The 23,988-nt window shown below is 35.3% G+C and overlaps 2 protein-coding genes across 20 annotated transcripts; one reads left to right on the forward strand and one right to left on the reverse strand.

The window, feature by feature from the left end:
• Nucleotides 1–9,411: 9,411 nt before the first annotated feature.
• LOC113353191 (putative potassium transporter 12) lies at nt 9,412–13,396 on the forward strand. Of its 3 annotated transcripts, XM_026596877.1 has the most exons (9): nt 9,412–9,918; nt 10,452–10,677; nt 10,797–11,042; nt 11,297–11,347; nt 11,426–11,677; nt 11,765–11,932; nt 12,016–12,270; nt 12,349–12,398; nt 12,487–12,620. In XM_026596877.1, the coding sequence occupies exons 1-9, from the start codon at nt 9,817–9,819 to the stop codon at nt 12,490–12,492; spliced, it is 1,356 nt and encodes a 451-aa protein (XP_026452662.1). In that variant the 5' UTR covers nt 9,412–9,816; the 3' UTR covers nt 12,493–12,620. The 3 variants fall into 3 exon arrangements, with proteins under 3 accessions (XP_026452662.1, XP_026452660.1, XP_026452661.1); XM_026596875.1 differs by having other exon boundaries at nt 12,349–13,396; XM_026596876.1 differs by having other exon boundaries at nt 12,034–12,270; nt 12,349–13,396.
• A 5,889-nt stretch (nt 13,397–19,285) lies between these two features.
• LOC113347554 (serine/threonine-protein kinase TOR-like) lies at nt 19,286–23,904 on the reverse strand. 17 transcript variants are annotated; one of them, XR_003359066.1, is made up of 11 exons: nt 23,482–23,904; nt 23,072–23,111; nt 22,934–22,976; nt 22,731–22,826; nt 22,503–22,655; nt 22,060–22,286; nt 20,487–21,033; nt 20,313–20,382; nt 20,108–20,206; nt 19,732–19,820; nt 19,286–19,587 (listed from the first exon to the last, which is right to left on the reverse strand). XR_003359066.1 is itself a non-coding variant. In XM_026591236.1 (7 exons), exons 2-7 carry the CDS (start codon nt 23,209–23,211, stop codon nt 22,096–22,098), a joined length of 486 nt encoding a protein of 161 aa, XP_026447021.1. In that variant the 5' UTR covers nt 23,212–23,296; nt 23,482–23,904; the 3' UTR covers nt 21,045–22,095. The 17 variants fall into 17 exon arrangements, 2 of the variants coding, with proteins under 2 accessions (XP_026447021.1, XP_026447020.1); XR_003359063.1 differs by having other exon boundaries at nt 22,060–22,417; XR_003359071.1 differs by adding an exon at nt 23,198–23,296 and having other exon boundaries at nt 22,060–22,655; nt 22,934–22,939.
• Nucleotides 23,905–23,988: the final 84 nt, after the last annotated feature.

Consider the following 23,988-nt stretch of genomic DNA (forward strand, 5'->3'; position numbering starts at 1 on the left):
CACTTGCTTTGCATCTTCGTGCATATATGGCCAATAATACCCTTGTATTCTCGCTTTGTATGCTAGCGATCTTCTTTCGCTATGATTTCCAGCATCTCCATAGTGTAGTACCTTTAAAATTTATATACCTTCTTTTTTCTTTAAACATCTAAGTGAAGGTCCAAGAAATGATCTTCTATATAAGATACCATCTATTAGCTCATAGTTTGTCGCACGACTTTTTAATTTATGAGCCTCTAATCTGTTTCTCGGTATGTCTCCATTTTCCAAGTATAAATGAAGATCACTTATCCAATCTTCTTCTTCAATTTGTTCATATGGAATGTTTTCTACTATCATCGCATCCACATTTTGTTCTTGTTCTTTTTCTTTCTTTACGGAAGGCCAGAAGAGTGTTTGGATTTTTAATTTTCACGCCACTTGATCTACTAACATGGAAGGAATAAAGGCCAATGCGTCTGCAAATCTATTATCTTTTCTACCGATGTGTCTCCAACTTACGCTTTTGATTTGTACTGCCAATTCCGATACTAGCTTCTTATATTTTTCTAACGATGGCTCATTGGTACTATACGAACCTTGAATTTGTCGAATTACCAATTGTGAATCACTAGTTATTCTGGCTTCTTTTATCTACATTTCAATTTTTATTCTTAACGCATGCACTACTGCTTCATATTCAGTTTCATTATTTGTGGATGCGAATTCCAACCTGAAAGAGTAAGCTATTCCGATTCCATCCCCTTTGGTGAAATGAATACAATTCCGATTCCATTTCCTTCTCTATTAGACGATCCGTCGACTAATATTTCCCACCTATTTGGATTATGATCTTCAGTAGATCCTTTGGATTTCCATATTCTTCATCAACATCCATCATATCCTCAACATATTCATCTTCTTCTAACGGAGACTCTGCAAGGAACTCTGCGATAACTTGTGATTTAGGTGATGACAATACTTCATAACAAATATCATAATTCCCCAACTGTGTATTCCATCTTTCGATCCTTCCTGATTTTTTCGAATTCTTCATTGTAGGTTCTATTGGTACTTTTGTTAGTACTTTAATCTTATGAGCCTGGAAATAAATGCGAAGTTTGAATGATGCATAGACCAATGCGAGAATTAATTTTTCTATTTTTGAGTAATTTCTCTCTGGTGAATTGTATGTCTTGCTTATTTAATATATTGGTTTCTCAACTCTTTGATCCACGCGTATCAAAACAGCACTTAAAGCATATGATGTTGATGCCAAATATAAGAGCAATTATTCTCCTGGCATTTCCTTCTGCATGATTGATAAATTCACTAAGTAATTTTTTATGTTCTGTAATGCTTTATCGCACTCTTCTGTCCATTCAAATTTTGTTCCCTTCTTTAGTATATTAAAAAAGTGTTTACACTTATCCGAAGAGCGTGAAATAAACCTCCCCAGCGAAGCTATCAAGCCATTTAACTTCTGAACATCTTTTACCGTGGCAGGTGGTGGCATGTCTCGGACTGCTTGTACTTTTTCTGGATCAACTTCGATTCCTTCTTTTGATATTATGTAACCCAAAAATTTTCCTGAAGATATTTCAAAGATACATTTTTATGGATTTACCTTAACATTAAATTTTCGCATTTGTTCAAAGATTTCTTTCAAATTATCCACATGATCTTTTGTTTCTTTACTTTTTACCAGCATGTCATCGACATAGACTTCCAACATTTTATGTATTCACTTCGCAAACACCTTTTCAACCATTCTCTGATACGTCGTCCCAGCATTTTTTAATCCAAACGGCATTTTCCTGTAACAATATAATCCTCTGGGTGTGAAGAAAGTTGTATGTTCCTGATCTTCTTCTGCTAAAGGAATCTGATTGTAACCTTTATATCATTTCATGATGCCGATTCTACCATTTATGGGATATCCGGTAATGGGAAGTTGTCTTTCGGGCATGCTTTATTTAGATCGGTGAAATCTATACATATTCGTATCCATTTGTTCTTTTTTTGGCACTACCACCATGTTTGCTATCCATTCCGGGTATTTTGATGGCCTTATGATCCCTGCTTGTAACATCTTTTGTAATTCTGTTTTTATTTATGGATGATATGTTGTTGCTATTTTTCTTATTCTTGGTTTGAATGGTTTTGCGTTCTTCTTAATATCCAATCTATGGCATGCGACAGACGGATCTATTCCTGGAATTTCTTCCATTCTCCACGCGAAGACATCATTATATTCTCTTAAAATGTTTATCGTTCTTTATTCTTCTTCTTTTCCCATCCTAGTTCCGATTTTCAATATTTTTGGTTCTTCATTTGTACCAACATTTGTTTCTTTTGTTGGTTCTGCTGCATTAAAATTTGGTTTTGGATCTCCCATTGGTGTTGACTCTTTTATCTCTTGAATTGGTTCACCTTCTTCTATTGGTATTTCTCTCGGGATTCCTTTTACTTCTTTCGCTCTATTCATGTATATGCGAAATTCTTCTTCCTTCTTTAATTCTTTTTCCCTTATCCAATGATATTTTCGTTTCTTCGCACGCCCTTCATAATTATTTATATCCACTTCATTACAGAGCTTCGCATCTGCAACGTCTCCTTTAATCTCTCCTATTCCACTTGGAATTGGAAACCTTATGCATTGATGTAATGTCGACGCTACATCTTTTACCGCATGCACCCACGGTCTTCCCAGCAACATATTATATGAATCTATGTCAACCACACAGAGTGTCACCTCTGTGTCTATTTTCCCAGTAATATTCTCAGCACAATCTCTCCCTTTGGTTTTGTAATCGCTTATCCAATCCATGTATATTGTAAGTTGAATTCGTCATGTCTTCATCTTTGTATCCCATTGCTTTGAATGTGCGATAAAATAAAATATCAACTGCACTACCTGTATCCACGAATGTTCTATTAATCACCCATTCCTCAAATTTCTTATTTACCCTGCCATGTTCTTTTCGTTCAGCCGTTATTTTAATTACCAATGGATCTATACGTTGTAAATTTTCTTCTGAAATTTCTTCTGCTACAAACGTTATATCCGTTTTTCCCACTCTCGTAACGGAGATTCTTTATCCATCGTCTCCACTTTCTTTCCTTCGTGATCTCGTTTGTGGATTCTTCCCGTTATTCTCTTTTGAAAATCCGCCTCAGAGATTAATTCTTTACTTATGGAATTACATTATATATATCTTCCGCTTCCTTGTATCTTCATAATTCGTAAATTCCTCATAAATTCTATTATTCTTCTTCCTTTGTAATTCTAATAGTTTGGATTTCGATTTCTAAACAAATTCACCAACAGGATTTATCACTCTGAGTTGTTTCTAGCGCCAGATGTAGTTGCAGGAAATCCTACAACCACACAAGTATGAGAATCCAACAATGATTAACCGATCTCAATGTAAATCATCTATTTATTAATCAAAATCACAAGAACAATTAGAAGATAATGCAAACTCTAAGTTTACTCTATCTCTCTCTACAATGTTTCTCTCTCTTGATTTCTTGACCAAGGATTCTAAAGAGAACTCTCCCTTAACATGAACCATCTACTCTTTACATAGGGTATTACATAGTGGATGACATCTAAGAGATCCTTTATTTTCGGAATCCCTGTGCGTTATTATCGCACATGTACATTAGTTATATCCACATACTCTACAAGCTTCGCACAGATCTTCACACATTACTTGTGACTAGGCTGACATCATTCAATACGTCACCACATCTCAGCTGAGCGACGATCTTCGCACACACCTGATTGTCCTTTGCTCGCATATAACACATGTGCGATATTCTATTCCTACATAAATTGTGGCATGTGGGGGTTATTTTTATTACAGTAAAATCTTTTTTTTTTTAAATAGTATTACAATAAATAGTAACTCTCTGTTTACATATTAATATGATAAATTCACCACGGTAGTATTTCGTGGTGAATTTTTGATTAGTGTTCGGCCACAAAGAAGATGTTGAATATTAATATGATAAATTCAAGGTGATTAATAGGGAGTGTTATAAGTATGTTACAAAGTATTTTTGATAGAAAAAACAAATAATTCTAAATAGGGCTTGGGTCCATGGTTTACATACTTATATTTTTCCTTGAAGAAGAGCCGATGCACATTTGCGGTGGCGGTTACAGTAATATCTATGATGGAGGCAACAGTTCTGTCAGTGGCTTTTCCCCGAATATTTGAATTGGATAATTATGTCTTTTGTTTGGCCCGGGCTTGTTGTGGTTTTGTAAGAATGATTTTTAGGGACCATGGTTTTTTTGAGGAGACCATGATTTTATTAGGCCACCTTTCCTATAATTATAAGGGGTGTCCTAAAGCATTGAAATGACTAACCCACTGTCCACCACCGCCGATTACCACCACCACCACCTACGGTTATCACTACCACCAACCACCGATTACCACCACCACCTCCGATTACCACCACCACCAATATATATATATATATAGCTTAATTTAAAACATTAACAAAAATATTCTCACAAACCCATTACTTGTCATTCGTTTTTGGTTGAATAAATGAGAAGTAATCATTAAAATGAGTTGAAAATGGAAGTTGCTCCAACTGCATTGAGTTAATGCGTTGAGTTTTTTGAGGAACGGCTAGTCTTTTCAAAAACTAGCCGTTGGGTCATTTTTTTCTATAAAATGACCCTTCTCCAACTAATAATTTTTGCGAAAACACTCTTTCCCTCTCTCTCCCTCACAATTGTTGCAAAAAAAGGAAGAAACATGGTTACTCCGTACATTACCGAAGAAGATATGGCAATCGTTAGAGCGACGCTCATGGTGAGAAAGCATGACGAAAAGCAAGGAATTAGCGCGGGAGAAAGTGACGATTCTCAATGGAAACGTATATTTATGGTCTTTGTGGCTTAGATGGTAATCAAAATGGAAGATCGATGAACCAAATAAAGGACAGGTTCAAGAAGATCTATCTATAAATGGAAGTTTTTAGGATGCAATTGGCACAGGTAAAGGCGATGAGTCCCAAAATATCCTTTTTCAATAGAGTGAGTATGTGCAAATGTCTTTTAATCAAGTAAGATTTGAATAAAATACTAACTTTTCTTTGATTTATTTTTTAGGTCGACTGGGCTCTTGGTCGTTACCAAGCTATTCGTCGCAAAGAATTTGAGCATGAAGATTGCTATTGGATCACAAGAGAGTTTATTGAGATTTACAACCAATCTTTACTATTTAAGTGTATTACTCCATGTTTTATTTTTTGCATTTAGGTATAACTATTGAACGCGGTCTAGCCAAATTATGTAATGGTAAATGAAAATTTTGATCGAATACGAAAACAAAACTTACACAACCAACCATAGTAACGGATGGGTTTACCGGCCATAAATAACCGTAATTATGGGAATCGCAGTTAACGGCCAGAAGTTCATACTAACCCGACCGTAAAATGGTATTACGGCTAGAAGTTCTTAATTAACGAACTGTAAAGCTCTATAACGGCTGTAACGACATCATTTTTCCAGCCGTAAAAAACTCAGATTTTTTCCAGTTCCTAAATTATTTGAGTCAATCAAAATTTCTAATGGGGGTTGATTATAATGTTTTCTAGACTAGTTTTAGGATAGATTTCATCAGTTTTTCTTCAAAATTTTCAAAAAAGTTCTTCAAAATCATCCTCCTTCTTCTTCTACATCAAAAACAAAAGAAAAAAAAAAGTTTTGGTTCTCAAGAAATTAATCACTAAATTAATATAATCCACTTGGTAATCGTAATTAGTTTACTTAATCACTAAATTATCACTAATCAAATTGAGGGTATATTGGGTATTATGTAAAATGGAGGATAAGGGGTTACCAAAACCACTATTTCATGACCCAATAAACCCACAAAAACCAAGCACCCCTACAGCCTCAACAATAGAGTTCTTGTTTTTTTCTCTATCTTCGATTAATCGTTGTTGGGTTGGGCTTACGTACATATCGGACCAACTTTACAAAAGAACGAAGAGTCCCTTTGGAAGAGTCATATTCCTTGGATTGAACGATTCAAAATTAAACTACAAAGATTTTATGAATAAACACAACCCCATTAGTTGTAACTAACTCTATTCTAGTACACATAATTGGGGGATATCAAAATTAATTGAGGGATATGAATTACTTCCCCCAACCGATAGTGTTTGCTAAGGAGTGTTTTTGAGGGAAATATTAAAATACCCTTTCCTCAAAATAAAAATTAAAAAACTTAAAATCAAAAACAACAACATATCCCCCATTTCCATCTTCACCTCTGATTAATCTCTTTCAGGGTTAGGGCTTTGAAACCTAAATATTCCCCACTTCCTTTCAAATTCTCTTCTCCTTCTTACCGGCTCCTCACTTTGAAAACGATTTTTTTTTTCTTTTAACATATTAGGAAGTGATGAAGACCATGATGGAAGTGATGAAGACCATGCCGGAAGTGATAAATACCATGCTGGGTGTGATGAAGACCATGCCGGAAGTGATGATTTCCATGTCGGGAGTGATGAAAACCATGCCAGTATAGATGAAGACCATGCCGGAAGTGATGAAGACCATGCCGGTAGTGATGAATACCATGTCGGAAATAATTTTTTTTTACATCACCGGAAGTGATGAAGATCATGCCAGAATTGATGAAGACCATACCGGAAAATGGTGCTGGCATGCTTGGTAACTAGCATTCAACGCCGTAACTTAATGCCGGCATGCTCGATAGAAATCTATCAATGCCGGTATTCAAGTGAAAAAAAAAATCAAGTTTTTGTTTATTTTACATCATGTGCCGGCATAAAATTTTTAGCATCATACCATGCCGGTAGCAGTACCGGCATGCTCGAAAATCAACTTATTGTGCCGGCAGTGGACTGAAAACCAGACCCCCTGGATAGCGTGCCGGCATAGTTTTTTGGTTGAATACTATGTCGGCTTCAATTTCAAAATGGGGGATAAGCTCGGTGCCGGCATGGGCATGGTATGAATACCATGCCGGTATGGATGCTTCCGGCATGGTATTCAAACCACGTCCATGCCGGCACCGAGATTTTTTATCGGAAAAAATGGTGGATTCAAAACAAAAATCAAATTTTCAACCTCTTAGCAGCAATTCTCTCTTCACAATCATCCTCCATTTTAACCAAAAAAAGTTCCCTCTCAGATATTTTTTCCCTCCTTCTACTCTCACCTCACTCACGCAAATTCAAATAAAAATACACACTAATCATTTAACAAAAAATCTTAATATTTTACTAATTCTAATTAACCATTAAACCTAATTAGTGATGGGTAGATAAGGAATTAAAAAATAATTAGATAATGGGTGACCCTGATTTGATATTTGAATCCAATTTTTATCTTTTTCTTCTATCCCCAATTAGTTTTGATATCCTCCAATTACGCGTTCCTATTCTACTCAAATTTCAAACAGTCTGTTGGTGGGTTGACAGAATAAACACGTCTATTTTAGGTAGAAAACAGGCCTCTAATTCATTTAAAAAAAAAGCAGGCCTCTAATTTATATGCACCACCTCTTGGTACACATATGAACGTGTATACGCGGCCATTATTAGTTAGACTATTATTTTTGAAACCTATTTTGAGGTATACTGAACTTTTTTGAGGCATACTTATTTATTATCCCATCTAGGGTGGTTTTATAATGGGTGCCTAAAGGTAGTGCAATTACCTATATATCCTTAAACAATCTAATTACTAGAGTGCCATTATCCTCAAAAACCTAAAATCGAAAATCAAAATAACCTTTAAACTTAGACATCTTGGACTCCAATTCAATCAAACAATCAATCAATCAAAGGAAACATGAATTGAAGTGAGCGACATTGGAGTGCGAAACCGAAATCTCAATTGCTCTTATACGTATTTTAGAATGCATTTGTAACAAATCCATATTGTTTTTGATTGATTTTATTTTGTTTGATCAATAAAATATGATTTCAAATATGAAATTAGGTTTTCAGAAGATCAGTTCGTCTGATCTTGGAATATCAATTTTGAGCTGAACCTAGTTTATGATTTAGAGAAACACTATGTTCGGCTAATGCGATTTTGCTAGATTTTGTTCGAATCAACCGAACCTAAATTCGTCATTTACAGAGTGAAGTTCGCTGACAATATATCAGCCGAATCTCTGTTTTTTGAAAATACACATAGTTTCGGCTAACAACGATTTTGTTCAAATCATCTGAACCTAATTTCGTGAGTTACAGAGTAAAGTTCGGCTGATAACTTGTCAGCCGAAACACAGAGGTTTGGCTAACAAGTTATCAGCCGAACTGTTCATATGGTCAGTAGATCTGGGTTTTAAAATTCAAATTTTTGATAGATTCAACTTATAAAAGGATATTAAACCTCTTATAGAAGTCTACTCCTGATTTGAATCACACTTTTTGGTCGCTTCTAATCACTAAAATCTCAAAACCCAAGTTTTTTTTCACTTCTTCTTCTTACTCTCAAAAATTCTAAATCTCTCACATAACTTTGATTTCTTTACTAATTTAACACTAATAATTTAATTTTTAATCAATCTTGAAAATTCCTAATTAATCAAATCTAATCATAATCATTAACACTGATTATGTAAGGGTAGTTATGTCATTATCAAAAAGGATGGATAAAGGGTGATGTTGTTTTTTATTTAGTGATCCTATTTTGGCATTATTTAGTATGCCTCAAAAAAATGCAGTATGCCTCAAAACAGGTTTCTTATTTTTAAGTATAGCCAAATGAATTTTATGTATGTTCTTCTGTGCTTAGACCTATTGTGAGGATAAAACTACCACTTGACACATGATTAGAGAATTCAAATTACTTTCACATGCACCATCAATCTTCAAAATTATTTATTTAATATACTAGTTTTCACATCCTAGTTTTTATTTATTTCTTGATAATCAGAAAGTCTTAATGAAAAAGATAGAAATATGTAGGACATTTATATTGAAAAAAAAACTTTATTTTAATAAGTAAACAAGGACAGAGAATACTATAATCTTTAATTTAAATGAGTGAACCTTCCTATTCCAAAAAAAAATAAAATAAATCAGTGAATAATTACGTAAGATACTGTCTGGGCAGGTGTTACCTAAGCATGGATGTACGACCGCAAAAAATTCTATATTGATAGTATAATCAATTATTCGAGTTGGTTATTCTTCTTGTGAGATCATGGCTAAAGCACACCTAAGCTTGGATCTACCAATGTAATAACTGTTTATTCGTTATTAGTATTACTAATTAAAATTGGATATTAACTAAAGACTATTCAAGTGATATAATGAATAAACTAGTTGGGTTGACTATTTTTATGAGATCATGGCTAAATTCTCTGGCTCGATAACTGATCATTATCAACAAAATTGTTAGTAGTTATTCTATCACAAAACAAAAATAGGAAATAAAATGATGAATTTGTAAGTTACAATTCTTATAATAAATCTTTAAATTCTATGAAAGTTGTCAAGTTTAGAGCCAGAATGGAAAATATTTTGTTCAATCAGTAGTGTACAAGTTTTGATTTTTTTTTTCTTTCCCTCTTAAATCATTCCTTCAAGTTGTAAACCATTAGCACAATCTTGATTTTTTTGGCATTCATTTTTTAGATTTTTTTTTGAGGTCTCTGTTAATGGCGGGAACTCTGTAGTTATCAAAATTTTAACTTTTTAATGTTTGTACTTGTAAATCGATGTTTTATTCCATTTTAAGATGGATCAATTCTTTCCAATCATTCATCAAATCAGTGATTCAATTTGGATCGGGAGGTGAATTTTGAGTTTAGAGTAATGGACACAGCAAATTCAGTTCCACCATGGGATTTAGACCCGAAGATTGATCAACCCATGGAAGAAGAAGCTGGAAATCTCGAGAATATGTACCCAGAAAAGGTATGATCTCACCCCATTTTCTTCTCTTTGTTGTTCTTTGTTAACAAATGTAGATTTCTATTTGATCATTTGTGGACACGTTATATCCATTTTATTTTATTTTTGCTAAGTCGAAGTAATTTTATTTATTCACTTTATCTAATAATACATCTCTTTCAATATTTATTTATTCACAACTCAAAGTCTGTCAAAGATTATAAAAAAATTAAAAGCTTTACATCTTGATAGCTAAGAGTGAACCAAAAATGAATGCAAAGTCGAAGTAATTACTGTTGAAAGCAACTTGATAGGGTCATTGTCTATTGATCAGTAGACTAGGATGCACACTATTAAGTGTAGTCCCACATCTCATAGATTCCCTAGATTTGTGAAGTGTATATAACTTAGGAAACTCGTACATTGGTTTTCAAGGCTAGTTAGGTTCGTGGACTTTAATGCAGACTAGCTAGTTTTAGACTGAGAATTGGGGCTCTAAAACTGGTGCTTAGTTGTTTATTTTAATTTTTTTTTATTTTTTTTTGATGTTTCTGCAGGAATTTTCATCACTGTTAGTATTGAGACTAGCATTTCAGAGTCTTGGAGTGGTTTATGGAGACTTGGGCACATCTCCTTTGTATGTCTTCTATAATACATTTCCTGAAGGAATCAAGGATCCAGAGGATGTCGTTGGAGCATTATCGTTGATAATATATTCACTTACTCTTATTCCACTCATCAAGTATGTATTTATTGTATTAAGGGCGAACGACAATGGTCAAGGTAAATTATATGATCATATATCAAGTACAAACTGTAGTATATCACTGTATGTTTTTCGAAGGAGTCTGGGTTTAGAGTTTCAAAGGTTACGTGAAGATAGCTATGTAACAATGTTGCAGGTGGAACGTTTGCTCTTTGTTCACTACTATATCGACATGCAAAAGTGAATACTATTCCAAACCAACACCCGACAGATGAGCAGTTAACAACGTACAGTCGTCATATAATCCATGAGAAATCTTTTGCAGCTACAACCAAGAGATGGTTAGAAGCGACATCAATAAGGAAAAAATTGCTGTTGATTCTTGTCCTTATTGGGACTTGCATGGTCATTGGAGACGGGATCTTAACTCCAGCTATATCAGGTCTGATTCCCATTCTTCTTTTCACCATTTAACCGTGTTGGAAGTAACATATTTGTGTGTTTGTTTTGATGCCCAGTTATAAGTCATAGTATTACTACTTTCTTAGCTTCCCTTGTGTCAGGAGGTAGATTTTTTGTTTCATAAATCTCTTCAGCGCCATTACTTAGTCAGCCGTATGGCCAGCTTACTTTGGAAACTCTTAGGACAGAAAAATGCAAAAAGATTCTTCATAATAAAACTACTATTTTTTTCAGTTCTTTCGGCTGTTGGAGGGATAGGGGTAGATCACCCAAAGATGAGCGGCGGTACCTTTCTATCCTGATACATGATTTCTATGATGGGAAATTTATATTCCCTCTGATTAACTGTTTTCTTCTATGCAGATGTTGTGGTAGTTGTTTCGGCTGTCATATTAGTCGGTTTGTTCAGCATGCAGCATTATGGAACAGATAGAGTTGGATGGCTCTTTGCTCCAATTGTCCTTATTTGGTTTCTTTTAATTGGAGGCATTGGCGCTTTCAACATATGGAAATATGATAGCTCAGTTCTAAGAGCTTTCTCGCCAATTTATATTTATAGATATTTTAAACGAGGAGGTTGGAGTACCCTTGGAGGAATCATGCTTAGCATCACTGGCAAGCAATCTTAACTTTCTTCGCATTTTTGGATATTGGTTACAGGTAAAACCCAACAGGATTCTGATTACAATGCAATCCTTGCAGGGACAGAAGCGTTATTTGCTGACCTAGCCCATTTCCCTCTATCGGCTGTTCGACTAGCTTTCACGACGATCGTGTTCCCTTGCCTTCTGTTGGCTTATATCGGACAGGCTGCTTACATAGTCCAAAATCAGGATCATGTGATTGATGCATTCTACCGTTCTATACCAGGTCTCTTTCAAACTCCTGTAACTGAAATTTTGCAAGCAATTACCTTCAACAAGTGAAGTTTTTATCTAATTGCTAATTTTCAGAAAGCATATACTGGCCAGTGTTTATTATCGCAACAGGATCGGCTATTATTGCAAGTCAGGCCACCATATCTGCGGCTTTTTCTATAATCAAGCAGGCTCTTGCACTTGGTTGTTTCCCAAATGTGAAAGTGGTTCATACATCAAAGATAATCGTCGGGCAGATATACATACCCGATATTAATTGGATTCTTATGCTTATGTGCATCGCTGTTACTGTAGGATTTAGAAACCAAAGCCAGATCGGAAATGCTTATGGTGAGTTTAAGTGCATTTTTCCGTTCAGTCTCCTGCTTGTTTAGCATATGATTAATATTTCGTTTTGGCTACCAACAGGAACAGCAGTCGTAACAGTTATGCTTGTAACAACTTTTCTTACCATGCTGGTAATGTTACTGGTTTGGCAGACTCACTGGATTCAGGTTGTGACCTTTGCTGTCTTATCATTAATAGTTGAATGCAATTTTTTCTCAGCTGTAATTTTAAAGGTAGACAAAGGTGGTTGGGTTCCTCTTGCCATAGCTGTAGTTTTTTTTGTCATCATGTACGTGTGGCATTATGGAAGAGCAAAGCGTTACGAAGTTGAGTTGCACAGTAAAGTATCAATGTCTTGGATACTCGGTTTGGGACCGAGCTTAGGATTAGTACGAGTTCCAGGTATTGGACTAGTATATACTGAATTAGCAAGTGGAGTTCCTCACATCTTCTCTCACTTGATCACAAATCTCCCTGCTATTCACTCGGTTGTAATTTTCATTTGTGTCAAGCATCTCCCCGTCTACATTGTCCCTGAAGAAGAACGATTCCTTGTAAAGCGAATTGGACCTACAGAGTTCCACATGTTCCGATGCGTTGCCAGGTATGGTTATATGGATATCCGCAAGAAAGACGATGATTTTGAGAAAAAGCTCTTTGAAAACCTTTTCTTGTTTGTTAGACTTGAATCTGCGATGGAAGTATGTTCAGATTCAGAGGATTACAATTTATATGGACAACAAATAGTGAGGTCAGGAGATTCACAGGTAAATGATAATAGAAACATGATAATATCCCTGAATGTGGATACTACTATAGCTTCATCTGGAGACGACGGTGGCATTATACCTGCGAAATCTTCAGACTTAGCAGGGCAGACAAGTCATGAGACGGAGTTGGATGAGATGGAGTACTTAAAAAGATGTAGGGATGCTGGGGTAGCACACATACTTGGGAATACGATATTAAGAGCAGAAAGTGATGCGAAGTTCATTAAGAAGATATCCATCGATTACATTTATGCTTTCCTAAAGAGGGTAAGCAGATATAATAGTGTAAGTGAAAATTTCCATGTACCTCATGAGAGACTGTTGAGTGTCGGCCAGACATTCCTTGTATGATAAAAGTAGAGCTTGATTTGTTCTTGTTCTCCGGATTTTCCAGGGTAACGATTTCATTTTGTTTTTCATGGATTACAAATTACAATTGAGAAAAATCTGTTAATGCCAATGGAGTTACTTGAACTAGGGGTGGAGCCAGCATGGAGCATGCACACCCAGCCCAACTGGCTCCCAAACCCAGTAATAGTTAGTTTTACTTTTACTTTTACATCTTCTTTTTGGTACAAATAGTCTTGCAGGCTCATTTTGCACCCCTAGTATGGGTAAATTTTATTTATGGTATATAAGGATGGGTTTAATGGAGGTTCCCATCCTCTTCCCAGCTCCAAAAATCATTTCCTAAACCATCTCTTTCCGTTGACGTTCGCTACTAGTTAGGAATCGCTGCGAGAGGAGATAACGGATGGATGGACATGTACATTCATTGTTCGTATTCAAAAAGTGAAAAACAAATAATGATTGTCCATTTTACTCGTATAAAACGGTTAATGATTGTTCGTTCCATGGGAACGTCTAAGCATTGTTCATTTTCATTAAATGTTAAACCGACATCCATTAGCCGTTTTTTAACCTTTTTTTTTACAATCGGGTTACAATGATTTTCCCTTCTGAGATTCATTAAGAGCATCTCCGGAACATTGCTCACGTAGTCTTAGGAAGACATTCTCATACAACGTAGCACCAAGAATTCCTTAATGATAGGAGGTTTCACAATTTCGTCTCCAATGGTTAGGGTTAATTAAGGTGATTAACTAAATTAATTATGATTAGTGTATGAATTGGGATTAATAAAACTAATGATTTTCTGAAAATCAAAATTTTATGTTTCTTTTTCTTTTTATTTTTTAGAAGATTGAGAACCTTAGAAGCAAAACGGCTCACCCCAACCCTTAAAATACTCACGAGAACTTTATAATCAACTTCTAATAATAATTTTATCGGATCAAATCATTAAAGAGAAAAATCTGGGTTTTATGAATTGACTACTGTGATATAATGATGACCCAGCCATCATTCGCAGTTACAGGTGGAAATCTAAGAACTCCAAGTCGTAATTCCTTAAAACGGCAGGGTAAACATGAACTCCTGGACGTTTTATCATACAGAATAGCATGTGTCTGTTTTATGGCTAGTAAACCATCAGTGATTGTGGAAACGGCTTAGTTATCTATCTGTAGGTTGAAAAAACGGGTAGGTAACCCATCCATGTTTGATGTCGAGACTCTCAACCGATTCATGTACTGCTTTTGTTTGACTTGGAGCAATATTGTTGAGTTTTCAAAAAAGCTAGTTTTTCAAGAAAATAGTCGTTACATCATTAAACTCTATAAAAAGAAACCCTTTTATCATCTCTTCTAGTTTTAAGCTTTCAAATTCATTCTCATCTATTTTTCACCCCAAAAAATAAGGAAAAACACCGTGGTAACTCCAACCCCCAACACTTACGAATTTTTTTTGTTATTATCATAGCATGGGTGACAGTCAGACAATATGACAAAGATATCGACGTTGATATAGATCAAACATCTATGTCTTTTTTAGAACCGTGAATTCATAGTTTTTATGGTGTTAAATGGAAATCGCAACTCGAAATCTTTGGCACTCGTCAGGAAAAGATTCGAGAAAATCTTCGAAGAATGCGAAGCATTCAAACAAGAAATTAAAGTCGTAAGGGAAGCCCAACCCACTGCACCGTCTGCTATAAAAGTAAGTTTAGAATAATACCTTTCACTAGAAATAGTTTCCTATAATACTATCTAACTTTTAGTTCATTTATTTGTATTTGTAGTGATGTATGACACTAGCCGGATACGAGGCAGTCCGTGAGGAAAAGTTTGAATTTGAATATTTCTACCGTATCTTGGGAAAACACTACCTATGATTTTACCCTATATTATGAACCCTAAAACCTATTATTAAGCAATATTATGAAAGTCGTAGTAGAAAAAAATCCCTATATCTAACGTGCTGAAAGAGTATGTTTGTCTATAATTCGTCCATCAAAAATTGTTTTGAAAAATACTAATTTCTAATTGATTTGTTTTTATAGTGGGAGATGGCAGAAGACGATTATGAGGATGTCCATAGAAAAAAGTTTGACCTTCATGGTTGCTACCGTGTCATGGGAGAGAGTACTTATGCCGATTTCGATCATTATTATTGAGACCCATGTTTGCAACGTACTGATCTTTTCTTTAAGTTTTATGTTATGAAATATGTATACCTTTTTGTTCCAATGAAATGCTATGAAATATGTATGCCTTTTCCCTTTCTGTTTTTTTGCAAAATACAGAACTAGTAAAAACTGCAAAACCTAACCGTTACATGAACTTACGTCTGGGAAACTTGTGTCACTGCTGGTTCACGATTGGGAATTCCTAGCCGAGCCAAAAGAAAAAATCACTTTTTTCAGCAAATACATAACAACTAATGGCTAGGAAAGTGCTAACCGTATTGGGAAACTCACGGCTAGGAGTTCTTAGAGTCTTAACCGTAACTGTCATTTCACGGCTAGGTCGACAAGAACTCCTAGCCATAATCAAACCAGAAGAATTTTTCCTAAACCCTAAATTCATCAATTTTACCTGTTAAACCGATGTAAAGGTAAAATAAAGTGGGGTTTTCGATTCTTAACATTCTGGAGGATTTGCTGGTATTTGGGCAGTTGATGGTGGATTCACCAAAGCTTCAATTTGTGGTTTAACACCTTCATAAACACCAGAATCATAACCAGTAAATGGGGGATTCAGTCTGAATCGCCCTGATCTTGTCATCTTGAGTTTATAGGTTTTTAGAATAGATGAAGATTTGATTAAAGATTTTTCAAAAAATTTGATCATGAGTTTTGTTGTTTGATTGTGAGAAGAAGAAGAGAGAAAGAGGTTGATGAATTAATTTTGATTTTTCAACTAAACCGAAAAAACTGTTTATTGGTCCTACGATATCGTCAAAAATAATCCTTCTGTGATTATGTATGCATTGTTTTTATTGGTTTACCTTTGATTTTAACCGATAAGCTGGTCGTAAAAAAACATTCTAGCTTAAAGCTTCTTTGTGTGTGTCTCGTCTTAATTCTTAGGGGATTTTAATAAAATGTCACGCTTTCAATTTCATATTTAAGAAAGTGTCACCGTTTTTTTTTTCAAAATTTATTTAATGTCACATATTTGACCTTTTCCGTCCTGTTTTTTTCCGAAAAACTATTGACATCAGTTAGCACATAGGTGGAAGTTATCCAGCTTATTAAAAGACATTTACGCCCTCGAATCGTCTCTCTATAACTGAATTAAATCAAGTCATCAAAGCGAGTCATTAACGAGTTAAGTCTTGAGACAGAGTTAAATCAATATAACTCCAACGATAATTACTAACAATGTCCAAAGCCATGAGAACACGTAGTTTCCAATCTATTGCAGGAGGGTTACGTCGAAGTAACCGAAACAAACTCCCGTCGTTGCCGGAGTTATGCATATAAGAGATGCAAAATGCTAACATGAATAGAGAACATACGGATATGCACCAAAGACCATGATACACAGTCGCACATGATCCTGGGAGCCATCAATAAGAAATCAAAGATCGGAAAAACAACTTTAGAAATGAAAAATCATCAAATATAAAACATTTCTAGATCTTGTTGTCCAAAACATTTAATCTACTAACACACACAACAACAGCAAAATACCTCAGTTTAGCTTTAAACACCTTATATTCACTGTTTCCACCAACAACCAGTCATTAGACATATCAATATCTTTCAAACTAAGTCCACTAATAGCTTCATCTATATCACCCGTTCAATACACGTAAAACACCTAATATCTTCACTAAACAATCTACAGAACCGCATCAACAACTTCTTTGTGTCCTTCATCTGTGACCTGAACCTCGTCAACAACTGTTCCCTGTAACTCAATTTTTCCTCCAGAGTCCCATTTCCAAAAAAGATAACAATAATTTTAGGATACCTTAATTCCCAATTTGATTTGCTATAGGAACTAAAATTAAACCCTATACATCCATCCATACCTCAATAAAGAACAAACCCATCACAAATAATTCAGTTTCTAAATCAAGTTCACACAAAATCAGAGTTAATAGAAGAACAGGATTGCTTTTCAACAATCAAGAGAAAATACCATAAAGTACCAAGCCAAGTACAGAAGAAGAACAAATCAAATATATTCCCCGAAGAATGTTGATGGAGAGTGGAAAAACACAAGAGAAGAAATATCTCACATACTGTTGGAACACTTTCAAGAAATAACAACTACTTCAAACCCTGAAAAGAATGAGGATATTATGAAGCTCATAAGCCCAAGCATCTCTGCAGAAGAAAACAGAAGGCTTGCCGAAGTCCCAACTTCTCAGGAAATTAAAAAAAATGTGTTCTAAATAAAATCATGGTCTGCTCCAGGCCTAGATGGATTTCAGGCAGGGTTTTATCAGCAAAATTGGAAGATCATTGGCAGAGATGTTATTCAGATGGTGCAGGAGTTCTTTAAAAATGGTAAACTTCTTAAAGAACTAAATCATACTTTTCAAACCCTCATCCGAAAGCATAACTGTGTTCAAACTCCATCAGATTTCAGACCCATAAGCTTATGTAACATCTCATACAAGATCATCTCAAAAATCATGACAAACATATTAAAACCAATTCTTCATAAAATCATCTCCCCATGGAAAGCTTCCTATGTACCAGGAAGAAACATAATGGAAAATACCATCATTTCTCATGAAACTGTTCAATATATTAAGAACACAAAATCCTACCATGGTGTTGTTGCTGTCAAACTGGATATATCGAAAGCTTTCCACAGGACGGAATGGAGTTTCATCAATGAAATTCTGCTGAAACTTGGTTTCTGTGATAAATGGTGTCAGCTGATCAATCAATGCATATCAACTACTACAATCTCAATTCTTCTAAATGGCTCTCCAATACAATCTATGGTTCCTACAAGAGGTCTAAGACAAGGTGATAATTTATCTCCATATCTCTTCATCATCTGTATGGAAGGCTTTAGCAGGATGATCCAAGCTGAAGTGGAAAAATAGGCCATAGTTCCCATCTACCCTGCAAGATATGGTCCTCCAATCTCTCGATTATTCTTTGCAGATGGCTGCATACTATTTTCCACAGCCAAAAGATCTTCTATAGAAAGTCTGCAAAAGGTCATCTACAACTTCTGTAAAGCTTCAGGACAAATGATCAATCTCAATAAATTCAGCATAAACTTTAGCAAGATATTAAGTGAAGGTACCAAGACTGACATCTGTAACATGATGTGAATGAAAACTATGCCTTTGGATGAGAAGTACTTGGGAATAAACTTATTTATGAGCAGGGGGAGAAATAAATGCTTCAAAAACATCCATGAGAAGATGAAAACAAGAATTCAGCATTGGCAGGATGGTATGGTGAATCAAGCTGGTAGAAGTACACAAATTCAGGCAGTTATTAATTCTATGGCTCAATTCCAAATGGGATGCTTTATTCTTCCTCAACAGACAATAAATCAGCTTGAAGCCTCACAAAGAAAATACTAGTGGAATAAGAACAATGGAAGAGGTTATTACTTCATATCTTGGGGTGCAGTCTCAATACCCAAAAGATGGGGAGGCCTGGCACTACACCAAAACAGCCATTCTGTGGCGTTAATAAACGTTGCACATAACTTGTGCAACGGAAATAAACGTTGGTAAAACGACATTGCGCATTTTTGTCAACGTAGTTGCAAACCGTTGCAGTTATTATTATTTGTGCAACGTATAGTTCAATTTTTGCAACGGTTATTTTATGGATTAACACTTTTGTGGGTCCCGTTCTTATTTTCTGTCAACGTTTTATTAATTTGGTTGCAGTTATATACGTTGCTCATTTCAGGTGATTGTGCAATGGATAATTTTTCCACCTTTATATAAGTTGCAAAATAATTTTCAGTTCAAAAATAAATTACCGCCGGCACAAATTCCGGCAGATTTCTGCTCCTGAATTACAATCGATCAAGAACAATTATTGATCATCACAATCCAATCCATCAAGAACGATTCATACATCATCAGAGTAGCTAGATAGATGAACCATAAACCCATACAATCCATGGTACGTGCTTACCATAATCTCTTAATCTCCTTTGCAATTGTAGGGAACTTTATGCTTGCAGTAGCTTGGGCAGTGGTGATATACGTCCACCTGTATCATCAAAACAAAACTCATGAGCTACAAATCAGAAGTAGCTAGTGCTTACTTATTCAATATCAAACAGAAAGAACAATTACACTCCAATTGCCATCCAGACAAACTGAAATGCAAAGATGGTTGAGCATTTGATATTACCTGTCGGAGCAACAGGTGGGGTCTCGACCAAATCAGGTGCTAGAATCGGAATGTTCTCTTGGCCCCCACGCATAACTTTGCAGACCAACCTATGAAACAACAAACCTCATATTAGTTACAAATCTATCACTGTGTAAGTCTAAACTAAAATTACTATATATGCGCATTTAGGAGCTTATGTTCATAACTTATAGAGAATAATATCAGTAAACGATCGTAAGTACATAGTCATGGTTAGAAACTAAAATTACACAACTGAATTTGAATGTTGGTAATTAAGACAAAGATACATGTACAGAACAATGTCAGTAAACAATCCCAAGTAAAATTACACAACTGAATTTGGATGCTGATATGTTAAGACAAAGACATATACCTGGTTGGCAGTCAGTATTGGCTGCCCTTCAAGGCGCTTGAGACGGTACTTGAAGATTGTATATACAGAAACACCTTTTTCAGCCCAAGATCCAACAACCTGAAAAAATACAACCACCAAACTCATTTATAATACATTTATCCATTGCACAATGAACTTTGTAACGGATATGCACCATATGAAAGCGAAATTTGTAATTATTCACATTGTAAAGACCATCGTGTGTAGACCTTTACACGGATGACTCTTACTGGAACTTTCTGATCTATATTGTTCTGCAAGGTAAAAAAGAGAATTACAATAGCAATATGTTTAGTTCCCATTATAGTCATGTATCTAAGATGAAATTCAGATAGTTTAAAAGAAGATTATCACAAACCTTGAGAGTCAAGTTGCCACGTTTCATTACTTGGTCAGCTATTTGAGATTTGTTTAGTTCCCATTATAACATCATCAGAATTATCTAGATCATCTTCATACTGTCCAGACAACATAATTGAAACTCCGATGGGGAAGGTCCAGTTCTTATATTCAGCCTGTAGCAGTTGAAAAAACGCAAAACTTGATAAAATTGCTAGCATCACATAGTTATTATGATTATACCACAGATACGGAGAGTGAGTAAAATCCCTGAAGTGATTGGCGAAGAACAATTTTATTCAGTGTCCCTGAGTCTAAACTACAGCTTAAGGAAGGTAAGCCATCAGCATATAAGAATGGTAATTAACATTGGGTACTCATAGATTATGCAAACTTAGGTAATTAACATTGGGTACTCAGCTTAAATATGGATTCATCCGCTTTCAAGAGAAGACACTAATGATCCCGTATACACTTAGTCAACAGCCAGGCCATGTTCAAATTGCAGTTGTGGATCTGCCTTTCCAGCAGCTATCATCAGTTCCATTAATGGGGTGGCACCTAATCTGCATTTAGCAAATTAGCTCAAACAGTCAGACAACCTGAAACATGCATATGCAGAAATAAAGCAGTAACACATTACATGCATGGCTCCACATACCAGATTAATAGAAAACTTCGATACACCCAAGCATGTCATATTTTACAAAAATGCAACCACATGAAATGGTGAAAGACGAAAGAAATCTAACCAGAAACTTTTCTTAATTGAAGGTTTTGGAAACCTCAAAAGTGCACAGGTTGTTATATTAGCATCATACAAAGGTGTGCCATTTGAGTAACTTTGTCTTATATTCAAAATTTGATGGAATACATCTAACAAAGCAAATTCCGCAAGCGCCCCATAAAATTAGAAAAGAAGGCGTCACCCGAACTTGGAAATTGGAATCCACCTGATGATGGTTTAGATAGTGCGAAGAGACATCTGATTATTGGCCTACTTAACCATCACTAAAACATACCCTGATCTAAGAATATTCAGCCTATAGACTAATTATATTCACACATCCTAATACACATTTTAGAACCACGCAGGGTCCAGACTGTACATAAATGGTAATGATGTGTTGTCAGTTATTACTGTGTTTTCAAAATAGTAGAGCTAAGATCTGAATGTTGCTTTATGACAACTTAATAGAGTTCAAGTTTAATTTGCGCATATGTACCAATCAGGAGTGTCCTAAACGTGTGATATCATATGCCCAAGCTCACTTACAATAAATTAATAATTCACTTAGAATTCCAAGACCAAGCTCAATTTTCCCTGAGCCCGGACGATCTAGTGTGACTTGTCCAGGCAATGTGAAAATTGACAAAACAACTCCAATTGTTCCAACCAATTCAGAAGCATTTTTTGCTTCAGCAGCAACATAAGCAAGAGCGTAAATAAGACTGCATTTTTCACACGATAACAAGTCCACTAATGAAAAATATGTTACACCCATGCATTTTCGAGAGTGCTACAGTGAACTTGCTTTGACACTAAAAATGAAATGATACGTGTAAATTAATTTTAAACAGAGACTGTCTACCTTGCACCCACTAGCAACTTACAATAATGAGTAAGTTCAATATGTTTTGACACTGTCAATCCGAGACTGTGTGCCTTGCACCCCCGTTGATCGGATATGCTGGCCAGTATCACTGGATGCACGGATAACTTGTCCAGGTGACCACGGCAAGCTTCGCTGATTCCGGTAATGAACATGGAGGTCCACGACACCCATAATCTCTAATAACTGAAGAAGAAATGCAAGAACTATTCCAGCACATCAATAAATAGTTACATCACCAGAAGAACTATTGGAGAAGAAAATGTCATCTCTAAACTAAAAACTAATTGTTTCTGACAAGTTTCATTCAGCTGAGCCCAGCAACTCACGAAACCAGCTGCAAACAGCTCGCGATCAATTGTCAGGACCAAAAGTAGATACACAAATAACAAAACAAATTTTAAACAAAATTCAGGTACCACCTGTGATTGCGCAAGCCTTGCACAAGTTCGAAAAGCTGGGGATATGGATTCTTTGAGAAGCTCAATACTAAAATGTCTCATCCAATATGCCCAATCTTTCTTAATACTCCTATGAGAAGCTGTACCAGCTGTTTTTAATCGACCATCATTGACCTGTAAGGAAAAGAGTTAAGTTATGATAGAAGAAGATGATTCAAGCTCAAATTGTGACTGGAAGGGTAAGAATACCATATAGCATCCAAACTGACATAGGGACTTGTTACCCGAGATGCTTCAACAATGTACGCCTTGAGAGCATCATCCCATAGATGCAGTATTTCATACCTATAGCAAATCCCACAGAACCAGATGATAAGAGTGTCTCCATGAATCACACAATGAGTGCTAAAAACCAGAGATATAGTAAATAAACTATAGTTAAGCCAACAAACCTCTCTCTGCGATGAACAAATTTGGCGCACAATACGTCAAAACCTAAGTAAGCGGAAACAAAAGTAAGAGTTGAACCTTTAGATACGATACAAAAGAAATAGAAAAGCATAGAACCATCTAGAGTGTGATTACCCGACCTATCATCAATTCCCTGGTTTTAGATTGTATTCTAAAACCCTGCATCAAAACACACAAACCATACATTAGAATTTGTTACTCCACACCAACATAGACAACAATGATAACTATAAAGGATTACCCACACTATCTTCTTCATCCAATATAGCAAAATCTCAAACCTTCAAAGAAATGATTCTTCACAAATCAAATCTAAAAAAACTTCAACAGAACAATTCATAAACCTGAAATGAAGATTTACCCATGCTTTGAACTTACAAATAACACAAAAAAAGAAATGCACAATCAAAATCTGTACCAAAAAATATTGCTACCAATATAAAACCACTAATTTTATGAGATATTACAGAATTGGGTCAAAATCAACCAACATCATCAAAAATTGAAAAAAAAAAATTAAGCTTTATACCTGATGGAATCAATCAACTGTTCGTTAGTAGAAGCACAATAACCTATCGGATCGATGGTTTACTTTCGATATCAGGAACAAAATAAATTTTCTAGGGTTCCAAAAAAAATCGATAGATCTAGAATTCTGGTAAATGGGCTTTGATTAGGATGTCAAGGTTTTAAAGAAAAGGTTTTAATTTATGGTTTTCCAGCTGAAATCAACTATGATTTTTTCATAGTTATTATCAATTCAAAAAGAGAGGTTTTGAAAGAGAGATAATGAGAGAAAAAGAAAAGAGCGAAATAAAGCTTAGAAGATCTCGATTGGGATAAAATGATGAAGAGATAAAGCTTTTGATTTCAGGAGTTTTACCAAAAACCTAGCAGATTTCTATCTTCTTCTCTGTTAGAAAAGAGGGTGTGAAAACCGAGGTATGATAGATAAGCTTTTCTCGAGAAAAATAAATATTAAAACCAAATTAGAAAATTAAAACTAAAATATATACCTATATTACCGAAATGCCAT

This window comes from Papaver somniferum, chromosome 2 (genome assembly GCF_003573695.1).
Source record: "Papaver somniferum cultivar HN1 chromosome 2, ASM357369v1, whole genome shotgun sequence".
Taxonomy (NCBI): Eukaryota; Viridiplantae; Streptophyta; class Magnoliopsida; order Ranunculales; family Papaveraceae; genus Papaver; species Papaver somniferum.

Coding starts and splice junctions, on each gene's coding strand:
- LOC113353191 (XM_026596875.1), top strand. CDS start 9,817: ATGGACACAGCAAATTCAGTTCCACCATGGGATTTAGACCCGAAGATT. Junction 9,919..10,451: donor AGAATATGTACCCAGAAAAG/GTATGATCTCAC, acceptor ATGTTTCTGCAG/GAATTTTCATCACTGTTAGT. Junction 11,678..11,764: donor AATCATGCTTAGCATCACTG/GCAAGCAATCTT, acceptor CAATCCTTGCAG/GGACAGAAGCGTTATTTGCT.
- LOC113347554 (XM_026591235.1), bottom strand. Junction 22,977..23,071: donor AACCAGGGAATTGATGATAG/GTCGGGTAATCA, acceptor CCGCTTACTTAG/GTTTTGACGTATTGTGCGCC. Junction 22,656..22,765: donor ACATTGTTGAAGCATCTCGG/GTAACAAGTCCC, acceptor TTTTCCTTACAG/GTCAATGATGGTCGATTAAA.